Here is a 16,133-nt window from a genome sequence, read left to right as displayed (position 1 = left end):
ATGGGGGGGGGGGGGGGGTTCTGACATGTGCATCCAGTTGAACACAAGCAAGTGGTCAACTCAGCAAAAGGTGTTGAGCAACAATAAATACAACTGTATTAAACACAACCCGCCACACGGGTCACTCATCTTTGTCTTGGCTCCATTTCATGGACTTTCTATGCGTTCTTAAAAAAAACCGTCCGACATTCAAATTTACCTTTAATTATGCGTATTTTAATTAATAAACCTTCACTTTTAAGTTTGGGGAACCTTTAAACCCGGAAGCTTTGCTTGTTTTTGTTCTCGGTGGCACATTTAAAGAAAAAAAAAAGAAAAATGTCTCAATATTCTTTTCAAAAATTAAATATTCGACAAATACTTATTTTTCATCGGCAATAAATCAATGTAAGGACTTCATGTTCTAGAAATTCTAGTTATCTTTATGGTATAGATTTTAGGACGTTTTAATGATGTGATGTAACGTGTCTTTGAGTACCTTGAAAAGCGCTATATGTATCTATAAATTGAAGGTATTATTATTATTAATATCATCATGCTGAAGGAACACCATTATCTTAGCATAAATCATAAGTTCAGGGAAAAAGCCACCCGACACCCAGTGTCCACCTTTATGTAATAAATAATACTAATAGACTAATAACAGCTTAATAATACTAATATTGTTAGCAATCGCAATATTTCCCAAGAGAGGAATGAGCATGGAGGGCAGACGTGAACATCGGTCATTCTGTGTGTGGGGGGGAGCAACTTTGACCCCCTAAATAATGAAAAATTAGAAAGAAAAAATGAATTCTCCGAAATTTCTTTGTAACAACGTCTGCATCTAAAAGAGAGAGCTTGGTGATGGTGACGAGGAGGAAGGTGGGTGGGAAGGGTTCAGAGCTCGGGGCAGAGTGGAAGCAAACAGGGAGAAAAAGAGAGAGAGAGAGAGAGCACGGGAAAAAAAGAAGGGAGGGATAGAAATAAAAATCCCATCGTTCAAACGCAATTTCAAAGCTGTGTGCGCTGCAGCCAAGAGCCACGGGGCACACAAAGGAGGACTTTGTCCCCGAAGCAGAGGCTCATGGGATACGGGACGGAGGGAGAATGCCCCGCTGCCCGGCAGAAAGAAGAAGAAAAAAATAAATAAAGTGACTGCCACTAGAAAGGCTGTTTAGTCCGACTCTGGACATCCGACACAAATACCTCCCAGACAATCTGAGCCTTTGTTTATTTTTATTTTTTTTAGGAAAAACTCCAATAGCACTTTTATTGTGTGCGACTGTACAATCATAATGCAGAGAGAGAGAGAGAGAGAGAGAGAGAGTACAGGAAGTGTGTTGTGGAGGCTGACGCTCAGTATGCAGGGCAGCCAATCACAGAGAGGGAGAGGTAGAGGACGAGGTCGGGGCTGAATGCATAGTAACACCCAGGGGGGGGGGGGGGGGGGAATCGGTATTTAGACTCGGACCATCCGGCTCTGGTTCTGATAAGAATGCACTGAATACCAGGTGGTATTTTTGGGGTGTTTTATGCCCTCGGTGCTGTCTGCAGGTAGCCTGCAGGCCACAGTCAGGTGGTCTCTTTGCTGTCCCTGACTGACGCTCGTTCCCCGTATGAAACAAGAACTCAATGTATTTGTAACTTCTGTGTTTGATCTCCTCCTAAGCGAGTCGCTTTGCTGTATCAACCGAAGTGAATTTTTTCCTGTGAGGACGGAACTGTATTTTGAAAATACTGTTGGCTTGTAACGAGCGGAACGCGTGCTACTGGACTTTTGGAGGAAAACACGAGGCGATGACAACGTAACGAGAATATGGGATTTACCAAGATTTAAATAAGTCACTCACTCTAAGGCCTACTATTACAACAACAACAAAATGTTATATATATAAAACATTTTTTTGTATTCTTCTATATTTTATGTATATATATAGAGATACAAATATAGAATATATATATATTATATATATATAAACATATATAAAAAATATATATTTTAATATATATATATATTCTAAATTTGTATGTATATATATCGATCAAAACATAGAAAATATATAGATATATTTTTTTATACATCTATAAAACACATATATAAAAATATATATAGATATATCTTCTATATATATATAGATATAAACATAGAAAAAATATATATACATATAAAAACATGTATATATATATTTTTATCTATATCGATATATATATTATTTCGTTGTCTATATTTAAAAGGGACCATGTACATTTAAAACATAAATTTCACCATTTGATGCACCATGTACCAGATTGTAGCTACACCGCTAATTAGCATCTGTAGTCACCTGACAGACCATAATAAATATAAAAACATTAACAATAATAAAACAACAAACAATAACGATAATAAAACAATAACAAACACTTCAGCCCCAACGCACCCAATTGCCTCATAGTCACCTGTCAGGAAGTTCAATTTCAGTGAATCAGATTTCACATCTCAAATATGGCGACGCCTTTCTGTCTCCTATTGGCTCACAGTGCTGTCAATCTTGTCTTTCTTGGTACCAACCGATTCTATTGGCTCTAAGGATTCCAAAGACGTCTCGTTCTATAAAATCCGCCCTTCCCTGGCGGAGATATCTGCGCGCGTAACAGCTGCTCTGTGACGATCCAAAAACCGGCTTTACACACAGCACGCACGCGCACTTTGTTTGATCGTTTTTTAAATCTTTGGTTTACTGTTTTAAAGCCACAGAATGATGTATTTGGATGTATTGAACACCAAAAGTAAAAGTGAAATAAATGGTTTGAGAAAAGTCAAATGGCACAGATGGTGCTCCAATGTGCCCAAATGCAAATTTTAGAGACCTCGACCTAAATTCTCTTTACTAAATACTCTCCAACTATTGTTCTGCTTTATTTTTCCTGAGTCATACTTTGCAGAGAGTCTGTTCACAAGTTGTGTTATTATCTGTGTGATTTTAGGCCTTTGCTGTGCATCCATCCAGGAGATATTCATCCTGAAAGTGCTTTTTTCCTAATTGAACCTGAAACTTCTATTTTCATAGAAGTTTGATCTTTATTTACTCTTAACCAGTAACATATATACTAATATTTACACATCTGAACAAAAGCTCACATGTGTTGCCTTTATTATAACACCAACATTATTCAAATAGCTTTTGTGGTTGCAGGGCGACACCCTTTTTAGTTTAGGTATGTCATTTCGAGCAGAAACCTACAAAATCGGGTGGGGCTCAATGCACGGGAAAGAGAGAGAATGGGGATTTTTCTCTTTTTCTTACTCCTAAACTGTCTCATCTTGGTTTGTTTAATAAAAGCGGGAAGATGAACACGTACACAAGAGGAGGGATGAAGAGGAGACTGTGGATGTTTTGTTGTTGTTGATCTGAAGAATCGATCAATGACAACATGAAACGGAACGATGGCCTTTACCCAGTTTACCCGATTAATACCGCAGACCTTTCCTCCTGATGCAATTTATTCCTCCTGAGACGCTGGAGAATGTCTCCAGACGCTCTCACAAACCTTTGTGATGCGTGGACAAATATATCAATAATTGTTTTAAACTCATAACTGGAAGACCGATGAAGTGTGTGTATCCTGAATGTGTACTTTACTTTCGCGTCTTCACTGAAAACACTCTGGATCTGTTCCTCTTTTCTCTCACAGGAAGAAATATTTGGCACCAAAATGGAGAAAATTCATGTCTGTGAATGTTGGGAAGCAGCCGGACTCCTACACACGGAACCATGAAGGAACCTTCTGGAACCAAACATGGTTCTTCAGGATGATGTCAGAGAAGAACCATTTCTGGTTCCACAAAGAACCTTTCAAACCAGGGTTCTTTACAGAACCACTTCTTTAAATAGTTCTTCAAATAACCTATAAAGGTGTCTCAAAGAACCTTCACAAATGGTTCTTGAAGGCACCATTTCTGGTTCCTCAAATAACCTTTAAAACCAGGGTTCCTTAAAGAACCATTTCCTGGTTCTGTAGTAGGTGATGGTTCTTTGTAGAACCACAAAGCCTTTTTAGAACCATTATTTTTCTGTGTGTACCTTTACCTTTTGCAAATTTTGTATCTAAATATTTTTACAAAGTACTTCATATATAAATATATATATAAATATGTATATATATATAATATATACACACACACACAGTGTGTAGAAGATGTCCAGCGATGCAGTAAAAACATCACATTCAAGACGCATTCACACAAAAATATAAAATACCAAGTTTATGAGCAATCTATATGATCCACTTTCAGAGAACATTTGATCCCACGAAAAAGGAGAGTGGGGGGGGGTGTCTTTGCAAAGAACAATATGCTCATCATCAAACTGAGTGGAGGTCAACCTGCTGGCCGTGCAGTGGATACGCGTGTCCACAGGAGGAAGAGCTCCTCTCCTACCCACCCGCAGCGTCCACCTGACCAAACAAGAGTCCAGACAACAGACGAGGGCCTGGGGGGGGGGGGGTAGAGGGCCGTGAACAACAGGGGGACATTAGGTAAGATGCAGGCCTGGCCATTCTGTTTGCTTGCCTGACGGTTTTAGTCACATTTCTCCAAAAAGACGGAGCGGCTTTAGATTCAGAAATAGCCGAGTAAGAGAATTCTTCTCTGTAGCAATAATCGAAGAAAATAAATAAACGTCAACGTTTTTAAATGTAATGTTAAATTCCCAATGACAAGTCGTCCCAAATGGATGACTACAGGCCAATGCGGCCGGTTTGACCCCGAGAGGTCAGCTGGGCGCTTTGGGTCTGAGACCTGCAGCTGCGAGATGAGAACCCTGGTTCTGGCTGAAGGAGGCGTGGTATTTTTTACATTTTGAAAACAAATATTATTATTTTTCAAATATATATGTTTTTATTTAAAAAATATATATTTTTTAATGTGTTAAAAAAAAAAATCATTTAAAAATATTTTATTTATTTATTTTAAATAAAAATCTAAATGTAATGTGCGTCACCGTTTCCATGTTGTATGTCTGAATCTCGTTTAATGTGCTCCTGCTTCTTTTGGCCAGAACACTCTTGTAAAAGGAGATTTTTATATCTCAATGACGATAAAATAAATGGAACATTTTAAATTGAATTAAAGTTCCTGGAAGGAGCTTGCTGTTAGTGACATTGTGAACTTTATGTTTGTATGTGACAAACATAACTCTGGAGTCCGGTGTTCAGCGTAAGGAACTGATTATTTCTCACGTGTTTAATAAAACAACGTGTGCATGCATCACTGTTTTTTCTTTTAGCTCAAACATCAACATCTTCCAGCCGAACGGCAGACATCAAAAGGAACACATTTACCTTTTTACCGTCCGGCACTTTTATACCATGACGACGTTCCCAGAACATCAACAGCGTTTACGCTCGCTCGGCCGCACGAGCTAGCAGAGCGGCGCAGTGTTGACTGTCAACGACACATCAACGTCACGTCAACGTCACACGCTGCTGCCAGCATCTCACGAGAAGAGAGGATTACAGATGACAACGTCAAGACACACAGGTGTGTGTGTGTGTGTGTGTGGGGGGGGGGGGGGGGGGGTTCATGTTTCCTCATCTGATATACATATATATACAAAAATATATATTTAAATAGATTTTTTACAAATATTTATAGATATATTTCTATATATTATACAAAGATATTTCTATATGTATATATATTTCTATATATAAATACATTTGTATATATACATTTATATATGTATAAATATATGTCTATTTATATTTAGATATACATTTATATATATATATATAAAGATTTTGGTTTACTTAGATTTTAAATAACATTTAATATCATTAAATAACAGGAAACAATCAAGCTGTTATTTACTGGTTAATCTTGCATCTGTACATTAAATGCACTAAATGAAAGACCCCAACCAGGCCTACCGCTGTAATAATATTATATGTATTAATATATTAATATTACACAGTGTTTGGGTATCCTCTGATTACATTACTTCTCCAGCGCCTACACCTTTTTTATACATAAATAAAGGAGGAGGAGGAGGAGGAGGAGGTGGTGTCAAAGCGGGGGTAAAAGCAAAAGTGCCGAGGCGGCAAAATCTCTGATTTCAAAAACTCATCTTATTCAACCGAGTGTGAGCAAACGAACCGCCAGAGGCCGAAGAGTAACTGCAACGCTGTTTACACACAACAGACGGGAGTGTTTACCTTCACCTGCACGGAGACGCTCTGGAGAGACGGCTCCTCCACGACAGAGGAGTCAGAACGCTCCGTCACCACATGATACTATTTATCAGGATAGAGTGAGTTGTTAGACAATGAAGAGGACAATGAAGAGGGAAAACAAAGACACAGAGGTGATGAAGAAGGAGATAACAACAGAGACCAGCTGCTAGGAACCATCTTCAGACCAATAAACAAGGAGGTGCATCTGTCACCTGCTATAGCTTAAAGGAAGAAGAAGAAGAAAAGGACGAAGAAACAGAAGAAGAACAAGAGGAAGAAGAAGAAAAGGACGAAGAAACAAGAACAAGAAGAACGAGAACAAGAAGAAACACGAACAAGAAGAAGAAAAGGACGAAGAAACAGAAGAACAAGAAGAAAAAGAAACAGAAGAACGAGAACAAGAAGAAGAAGAAGAAGAAAAGGACGAAGAAACAGAAGAAGAACAAGAAGAAAAAGAAACAAGAAGAACGAGAACAAGAAGAAACACGAACAAGAAGAAGAAGAAAAGGACGAAGAAACAGAAGAAGAACAAGAAGAACGAGAACAAGAAGAAACAAGAAGAACGAGAACAAGAAGAACGAGAACAAGAAGAAGACGACTGTAAATCTAAATGAGAAAGGAAATGTCCCGCTCTTGGTTCACAGACATGAAGGGTCACAAGATGAAGGTCCTGTGATGAAGACGAGGGTCCTGTCGTGAAGACGAGGGTCTTCTGATACCACAAGGGTGGAGGCTCATTCCCTACATCCTCGGTCAATGAGTCTTGACCCCAGACCTCGAAATTATAATCTGGATTAATTTAGTTTTTAATGGCAGATGTACCATCAGCATGACATCATCACTGGCTGTCTCTGGATTGTATTGATGCACATGTTTACTTCCAACCACAACAAAAACAAAAACAACAACAAATGCCCCTTCCACTTTTAATTCACAGTCCCTGAACGCATCCTTCCCCCTGATCTCTCCTTCTCTCAATCTTCCCTCTGACTCTTTGTGCGAGCGGCGGCGGCCGGAGGGCGTATTCACGGGGTCGTGGAGGGCGACCATTAACACGGAGAGACGCACACAAAAGACAAGACGCGCTGATGTTCACCGCCAAGGACAACGGTGCACTCAGGACCCTCGGATCAGCACCACCACCTCGACTGGCCATTACTCACAGTCCAGAAACCGGAGTCGTCACTCAGTGGGACACGCAGAGCTCTTACTAGCCACAACGTGGACTCAGCAACTTCTCTTTGGGGTCACGGAGGAGTTACAGCGTCCTTTATGATTGATTTATTCTGGTAAAGACAGACAGGAGGCCTGATCCGCGCCGACACACGGGAGCCGTCACTTACTGAGAGGTTTGAGGATGCTGTTGCTGGGCTCGTCGGTGGTTTCCGCGTCAGACTTGTCGGAGGTGTTCTCCGGCGACCGCTCCTTTCGCTCTTTGTGGCCAGCTTTCCGACGGTGGCGCCGCCGCCGCCGGTAACTCTTGGGCACGTGCACGCCGATGTAGACGGTGTGGTGGCCTGCAGAGAGAGAGGTGGGTGGGGGGGGACGAACAGGTTGAAACACATTCAGAAGGCCAAACACCAAGATGATGAAAGGCAAAAAACCAAGGCCATTGACTCGAATAGGACACAGGTATGCAGAACAATAGTAGGATACGATAGGAAAATCTAAACTGGTCAACACATGTTCAATTCGGTTATATATTCAGCATGAGACGGATTCGAACCTGAACACAACACAACATGCATCTGGAACTTCTACAGCGCTGCGAAGCACGGCGAATGCAACGAGACACTGAACACCTCTCAGTTCAAAGTCTCACATTCTTAGCGGAGAGGAGAGGGGGGGGGGGGTCACGGAGGTCGCAGTGCACCGTCAAAACAAATATCTGGACGTAAAAAAATGAGGTAGGACATAGCAGAGGAGACATAACTGTTTGCATGACTGCATCCTTGTTATGCTCGTATGCACATTATCAGGCTGAGGGTCAACGACGCCGAGTGTTAGCTAACAACGTGGAGTTCATGCCAACTTCTTATTTTTAAACTGCTGGCCATTTGGCTGCAGAAAGACATCTAGTTCACCCACTCATGCCGTTTATCATCTAACCATAAAACCATAACAAAACATGCAGCTCTTTCTGGCAGAGCCAGCTAGTACACGTTATCTTTTCTTTTTAAACTCTCAAAACTACCCGGCAACGGAAAAGTTGCGTACTGCACACACACTGCTCGAGAGCGGCGTACACTTTGCAGTTATTAACGTAACCCCGGTTCTTTGATAACGGAGGCGTCCGAACGAATTTAGAAAAAGAACGGTACACGTTCGCTTGTACATTCATGTTTTACAAAAAGGTTTATATGAACCTCAGAACTGTCTTTGTTATCTAGTTTGTGAGATCATCCGAACTTTTGACACCGAAATCGATGTGTGAAAACCAGCCCGACCTACAGCAGGGACTTCTTTGGCATCAGGTATTAAAGAGCGTCTCCGGTCGAAACACCATTTTTATTGTAAATATTAATGTTGTTCTTCTTGTGGCTCAAAGGAAGGCCAGTTTTATAGCTTCTCTCACCAGCATAACTGTTTTCAGCTGCGCTCACATAAAAAGGGTTTTCAAGGGTTTTCTACCCCTCCGGTAGTCTTCTAAGGCGATAACACAATGTACCATCAGAACACTGGAGATGGGCCTCTAGACACCTCTGTAGAGACTTCATTAAACACCAGAGAATACTCATTTACCACATTAACTATGTAGAGAGAGTATTTATGATTAATTTGATGTTATCTTAATTAAAAATAAGGACATTTCTAAGTGACTCCAAACTTTTTAACGGTAATGTAGTTCCTGTGCTTATGGAAAAAAATGTGCAACTGTAACTGGCTCCAAGACTGCTTTAGTTATTGTTATCTGTAGCTAATAATCTGGCCAGTGTTTAGTCTATAAGTGAGTGTTTGATATTTAGAAGAATGATTTTAATGTCTTAATATCTTTATTTCAACTAAATAATAACTATTCTAACACCTGAATGCTTATGTTGCTCATCCGAGAAACGCTGTGAAGATAAAAATCAAAAGTCATGCTGCCACAAAGAGGCTCAATGCGATTAGTGTCGGGTAGCGTTGAGCCGAGCGCGGCACATGATCCGACCAGGAAGCTGCCGAAGAACGCTTGAACACGGCCAACAATGACTCCTCTTGCAGCACAACGCCGCTCAGTATTCACTCGTACCACGAGGCCTTGTTTTGGTTTTTAGGGGTTCATCTAAATTCACTGTCGCATACATACATCCGAGCTACTGCTGAGCTTCAGAGCCGAGGGAGATCCAACAGGGAAGGATACTGTAAATAAGAGGCTTTATATATATATATATAGTTAATATAATTTTTTTGTTTTTACTTTGAGGTCAATTTGTTTTTATATACAAAAATAAATGTTACTTTTGGAGGTCAATTTGTGTTTTCATATCTTTTTTATTTTTTACTTTGGAGGTAAATGTGTTTTTATATCTTTTTTACTTTTGAAGGTACATTTGAGTTTTGAAATCTTTTTTTACTTTTGGATGTCAATTCCGGTTTTTATATATTTGTTTAACTTTTGGAGGTAAATTTGTGTTTTTATAACTTCTTTTTTTGGGATGTCAATTAGTGTTTTTATATCTTTGAGGTACATTTTAGTTTTTATATATATTTTTCTTTTTTTGAGGTACATTAGTGTTTTTATATTATTTTTTTTGGAGGTACATTTTTGTTTTTATATCTTTTTTTACTTTTGGAGGTAAATGTTTTTATATATCTATATTTTCTTGAGGTAAATTTGTGTTTCTTTGGAGGTACATTTTTGTTTTGATATTTTTTTTAACTTTTGGAGGTAAATGTGTTTTTATATAGATTTTTACTTTTGGATGTACATTTGGATGTGTTTTTATATAGATTTTATTTTTTGAAGATCAGTTTGTCTTTTTAGAATCTTTTTTTAACTTTCGGAGGTAAATTTTTGTTTTTATGTGTGCCGTTTGTGCTCCAGCTTCAAATTGAGATTCACAAACCTCAGCGGGATTATCTTGGCTAATTAAAAAGGTAAAAATGACGTCCAGCCCACATCGCCCACATCAGGAGCTCCCTCCCTCCCTCCCTACTTGTGGTTCAACAAAGACTTCCCATGTTTATGGGGTGAACATTAAAAACATGAGATCAATATTCCACTCGCAAAAAGAACACTGACGGCCTTGTCGGGCCGGGAAGAAGAAGAAGAGAAAAACGTATTGTTCTCTTGGAAGCAAAGAGCAGATTAAATAAAGGGATTACTGTCTGAATAAATGTAATTTCTTTCCATTGAACATCTCAATATTTAAACATTACAAACAGGAGAAAAGGCCTCTGAAACTTCAGAACCGTCACCTGAATCCCAGACTTTGTGTTTCTACAGTGGCCCAGAAGGGACAAGCCAAACACAAACTCTCGTGGGAGCCTTTTTACATGTTTACATTACTTTAAGGGCCACCGGAGGGATAGAGGGGAACGTAGCGGTATGATCTCTAGACGCCACTAAATTCTACACAATAAATAATAATAACACAAAGAGTAATAGTTGAGCATGTTTTTAAGGTGTACACTAAATGTGACGCTCCCCAGATGACTATATTAGCCTCATGCTGCGTTCACACCAGAAGCTCCCGTGAGTTTACTCCCCCGACAAGTTGCGCTTCATTCACGTCATTCGCGCCTTAGAGGGGGCGGATTAACTCCGTGGAAACAGCTACAGGGTTCATCCACGTGTTGACCAATGGATTTTCAGGACTTTAAACCAAATTTCCATGACCAAACATGTTGTGAAATCTCGGTGTATATACAGGACTGTCTCAGAAAATTAGAATATTGTGATGAAGTTCTTTATTTTCTGTAATGCAATTAAAAAAACAAAAATGTCATGCATTCTGGATTCATTACAAATCAACTGAAATATTGCAATCCTTTTATTCTGATTTATTGCTGATTATGGTTTACAGCTTAAGAAAACTCAAATATCCTATCTCTAAATATTAGAATATCATGAAAAAGTATACTAGTAGGGTATTAAACAAATCACTTGAATTGTCTAATTAACTCGAAACACCTGCAAGGGTTTCCTGAGCCTTGACAAACACTCAGCTGTTATAAATCTTTTTTTTTACTTGGTCTGAGGAAATATTAAAATTTTATGAGATAGGATTTTAGAGTTTTCTTAAGCTGTAAACCATAATCAGCAATATTAAAAGAATAAAAGGCTTGCAATATTTCAGTTGATTTGTAATGAATCCAGAATGCATGACATTTGTTTTTTTAATTGCATTACAGAAAATAAAGAACTTTATCACAATATTCTAATTTTCTGAGACAGTCCTGTACACATGATAGTGGATTATCCCTGAGCTACTGTTGCCATGGGCACCAAACTTTTCAGTTAAGGTGCGTTCACTAGCAGCGCGGAGAGAAGAAGAAAAAATGGCGCTGCGATTATGAGGCTTATATTTTGAGCGTCTTTCTTAATTAATTATTTCAAATTCGGCGCAAATGAAAATTATAAATATAATAAAATGTCCAGGACTTTTCCAAAACTTTTGGGATTTTTTCTTTTCCTTTTGTTTTTCAATATATAATAAATTGTACTTTTGGAGGTCAATTTGTGTTTTTATATCTCTTTTTTTTTTTACTTATGGAGGGTACATTTGTGTTTTTATGTGTCATTTGTGCGCCAGCTTCGAAATGAGATTCACAAACCTCAGCGGGATTATTTTAGCTAATTAAAAAGGTTAAAAAAAACTAAATTTGTACAATTCTTTCAGACCACCGGTCAGTTTTGGTGCCAGACCCACACCGCCCACATTTTCAGGCCTGGGAAAAAATCATTTTAAATTTCAGGACTTTTCAGGTTTTCCAGGATCGTATGACCCCCGTGTTAAATTAAATTGTGTTGTTATCAGATACCCTGTTGTTAAGTACTGTAGAGCTCTACATAGACGCCCAGTGTCATTGTGTGGCCGTTTTACTGGCAATGCTGGTTCATTAACAAACATTAAGCAGGACAACGAGCCCCCGGGAGCAGATGGCCGGACGGCAGCGATGAAAGACAACGGAGACGTGGACGGAGGAAAGAAACGAAGACGCCGTTAGGGGACGATGGACGAGCAAAAAAACAGAGCGCGAAGACGTTCAAGACAAGGAGGAGGAAGGAGTGAAAAGTAGTCGAGTCAATGAGCTGCAAAGGAGAAATTTGCACACTGCCAAGAGTTGCGTAACGACTTCCTCTTCTTCTTCTTCTTTTTATTTTCGGAGCTGCCCCGAAAGGCGAGAACGCGAATAGAATCGCTGTTGTTGTCGTTAGCTGGGGATTTTTTTGTTGGTTGGGAGCTCACTAGATTTTTGAGGAGAGGCAACTGCCGCCGCCAGTTCCCCCAGTAACCGCGTCCAAGACCAGTGTGTGTGTGTGTGTGTGTGTGTGTGTGTGGGGGGGGGGTGGCACCGCGCCACACAGCGCCGACAGCACGCTCATACAAAACAGCTTTAAAAAGTAAATATATATATATATATTTATACCTAGATTAGTGCAGGTACAGACAGTTTATTGTCAGAATAAATCTCGACTCGTCCCTTTTACTTATTACCAATATTTGGACTCTTGTGAATTTCATCACAGAAAAATACGAAGGTTTGACCCCGAGGTCACTCGAGAAGAGAGAGTCCATCGAGAGCTGCCACCGGAGTTCAGATGCCAAATAGTTTTAGCTTTTTTTGTGTGAGACAAAAGATGATTACGCTCCTCTTCTAGACTTTTATCTTGTGCATCGAGTGACCTCATCTTTTCTTATTGGTCTTTCGAGGCGGGGCCGACGGGGAAGAGATTTAGCCGGCAGAGACGCTGGTCGATATGTGTTTATATATCTTTTTTTTTTTGGAGGTCAATTTGTGAGCCTCCAAAATGGGAGATTTAGCCGGTTGCAGACAGGAAGTTGGACAGATTGAAGGTCGAGGGTTGACCTCCAGCTCCTCCGTGTGGACCGTGTTCTTCATTTGGTCTACAACTCATTCACATTCACTACAAACATTACAGTGTTCGTTACATAAGAGTTAACAGACCGTGACAGTGTTCACAGCCCATCTTTACAGCAGGTAACTCTATACACGTATATTTAAGTTGCGTTAGAGCTGCACAATTAATAGTTTTGTGTATCTTTGTCAATTTGCACAATTAAAAAACATCAATATTGAGTTATTAAACACCACAGAATGTCACTTTTATATGTTTTCTTTTTACTTATGGTACTCGTGGTATTTCTCAAGGTATTACTCGTGGTATTACTCGTGGTATTACTCATGGTATTACTCGTGGTATTACTCGTGGTATTACTCGTGGTATTACTCGTGGTATTACTCGTGATATTAACTGTGGTAATATGAGGACCCCGGACGGATAACATGAGGACCCCGGATGGGTAACATGAGGGTCCTGGACGGGTAACATGAGGACCCCGGACGGGTAACATGAGGGTCCTGGACGGGTAACATGAGGACCCTTGACGGGTAACATGAGGACCCTGGACGGGTAACATGAGGGTCCTGGACGGGTAACATGAGGACCCTGGACGGGTAACATGAGGACCCTGGACGGGTAACATGAGGGTCCTGGACGGGTAACATGAGGACCCTGGACGGGTAACATGAGGGTCCTTGACGGGTAACATGAGGACCCTGGACGGGTAACATGAGGGTCCTGGACGGGTAACATGAGGACCCTGGACGGGTAACATGAGGACCCCGGACGGGTAACATGAGGGTCCTGGACGGGTAACATGAGGGTCCTGGACGGGTAACATGAGGACCCCGGACGGGTAACATGAGGGTCCTGGACGGGTAACATGAGGGTCCTGGACGGGTAACATGAGGGTCCTGGACGGGTAACATGAGGACCCTGGATGGGTAACATGAGGGTCCTGGATGGGTAACATGAGGACCCTGGATGGGTAACATGAGGGTCCTGGATGGGTAACATGAGGACCCTGGACGGGTAACATGAGGGTCCTGGATGGGTAACATGAGGACCCTGGACGGGTAACATGAGGGTCCTGGACGGGTAACATGAGGGTCCTGGACGGGTAACATGAGGGTCCTGGACGGGTAACATGAGGACCCTGGACGGGTAACATGAGGGTCCTGGACGGGTAACATGAGGGTCCTGGACGGGTAACATGAGGACACTGGATGGGTAACATGAGGACACTGGACGGGTAACATGAGGGTCCTGGACGGGTAACATGAGGGTCCTGGACGGGTAACATGAGGGTCCTGGATGGGTAACATGAGGACCCTGGACGGGTAACATGAGGGTCCTGGACGGGTAACATGAGGGTCCTGGATGGGTAACATGAGGACCCTGGACGGGTAACATGAGGGTCCTGGACGGGTAACATGAGGGTCCTGGACGGGTAACATGAGGGTCCTGGACGGGTAAACACGGCTCCAGCCCAGAACTCTTTAATCTGCTGGACTGGAACAAAGAAGCCTTGTGACGCCACCGGGTGCAGCCAGAGGTCGCGACGAGGAGAGCGTCGCTCGTCAGTCACATTCAAACCGACCAATCAGCTGCTTCGCCAGCAGCTGATTGGTCCCGAAAGACAGGAAGCAGAACAAAAAAGATGGAATATAAAACCTCTCCATTTTAATAATCTTAGTAATCTACTTTAATCTTTGAATTGTTGACATGTTTTGGCTGTTGTTGTTGACACAGTTTTAGATGACTCCTGTACACTTTGTGAAATGTTGTCTGTGAGAAGTGCAAAATAAATAAACTTTACCTACTTACTTACTCGATTGTATTATTTCTTTAAAAAAGAAGAACACTCAATCAACCCTAGATTTGTTTTTGTTTTTTTCGAATAAAAGTCTGCAGTTCACGATGATGATACATTTAATCATTTACAGTCATTTATTATTTGCTTAATTTATAGACGTGCCAATAAAATATATAAATTAATATTTACTCGTCTAGTTTTACAGCAGTCATCTATGGGGTCCCCCCCCCCCTTTCTCTTTGTTGTCCTGTTGTCTTTGAGTGGATTAGTGAGGTACACACAGAGTGACACGCTCTCTCTCTCTCTCTCTCTCTCTCTCTCTCTCAGGTGAGTGTCACCGGGAGTGTCACATTTGGTGCTCTCTGATAGGCTGAACGAGGTACTTCCTGTTTCTCTCACTAAGGGCCCTTAAAGAAAATCAATTCAGAGAAAGAGATAAAAAATATAAAAGAAAAAAAGAGTATTTTAGAGTTTTAAGTAGTTTGACCCGCTGAGTGAAGCCTCGGAGAAGACATCACGTCGAAGATAAATAAAGACTTCCATTTTCTTTCTTCTTGTCTCACACACACACACATATACTGAAGTGAACTTACCCTCCGCCTCCTCCTCGTCGCAGACGTGCTTGAGCAGGGATGCGCCGCGGTCCAGCACCGCCTCGTCCTCCATCCTGTAGTAGTAGAAGAGGAAGAAAGACTGCTCACACTTCTCCTCCAAGGACAACATGGAGCCGTAGCGCCTCGGCGGCGCCTCGGTGGCTGACAGCAGGCGGGCGCCGGGGCTCAGCCGCGTGCTGCTGGTGGCGGCGCTCATACCCGACCCATCAGCGGGCGCCAGGAGCTCCGCGTCGTCAGTGAACTACCCCTTGAGTGTGCAGGCGACGGGATAGGTAGGATCGCGAGCGACGGATTTAAAACTGGCGGAGGGGGGGTGAGTCTCTGCTCATTGAGTGAAGTTAAATAAAACGCAGACGGGCCGAGAATCGAACCCACGAGCTCCGCCTCCACCTGGAAACTGAATCAGGTGATTTTTAAATGACTGTAAAGGTATCAGTCAGTGTCTCTAATCAGTCAAACGCCCACACACACACACACACACACAAGCCTCTCCATC

At 41.4% G+C, this 16,133-nt stretch overlaps 1 protein-coding gene across 12 annotated transcripts in view; it reads right to left on the bottom strand.

Moving 5' to 3' along the window:
• The window catches only part of slc4a4a (solute carrier family 4 member 4a), a 63,508-nt gene that overhangs the window by 43,227 nt on the left and 4,148 nt on the right, over positions 1-16,133 (bottom strand). For 6 of the 12 annotated variants that reach the window (XM_056420035.1, XM_056420039.1, XM_056420038.1 and 3 more), the window contains exons 3-4: positions 15,617-15,690; positions 7,539-7,712 (exon numbers count right to left, since the gene is read on the bottom strand). In XM_056420035.1, the coding sequence (XP_056276010.1) occupies positions 7,539-7,712; positions 15,617-15,690 (248 nt within the window). Of the gene's footprint in view, positions 1-7,538; positions 7,713-15,616; positions 16,077-16,133 lie in introns of those variants that run through there. The other 6 variants (XM_056420029.1, XM_056420030.1, XM_056420034.1 and 3 more) reach the window with 2 other exon arrangements.

Source organism: Pseudoliparis swirei, chromosome 7 (genome assembly GCF_029220125.1).
Source record: "Pseudoliparis swirei isolate HS2019 ecotype Mariana Trench chromosome 7, NWPU_hadal_v1, whole genome shotgun sequence".
Lineage (NCBI taxonomy): Eukaryota > Metazoa > Chordata > Actinopteri > Perciformes > Liparidae > Pseudoliparis > Pseudoliparis swirei.
The sequence above is the reverse complement of the archived record's forward strand: the minus strand, read 5'-3'. Positions and strand labels throughout refer to the sequence as shown.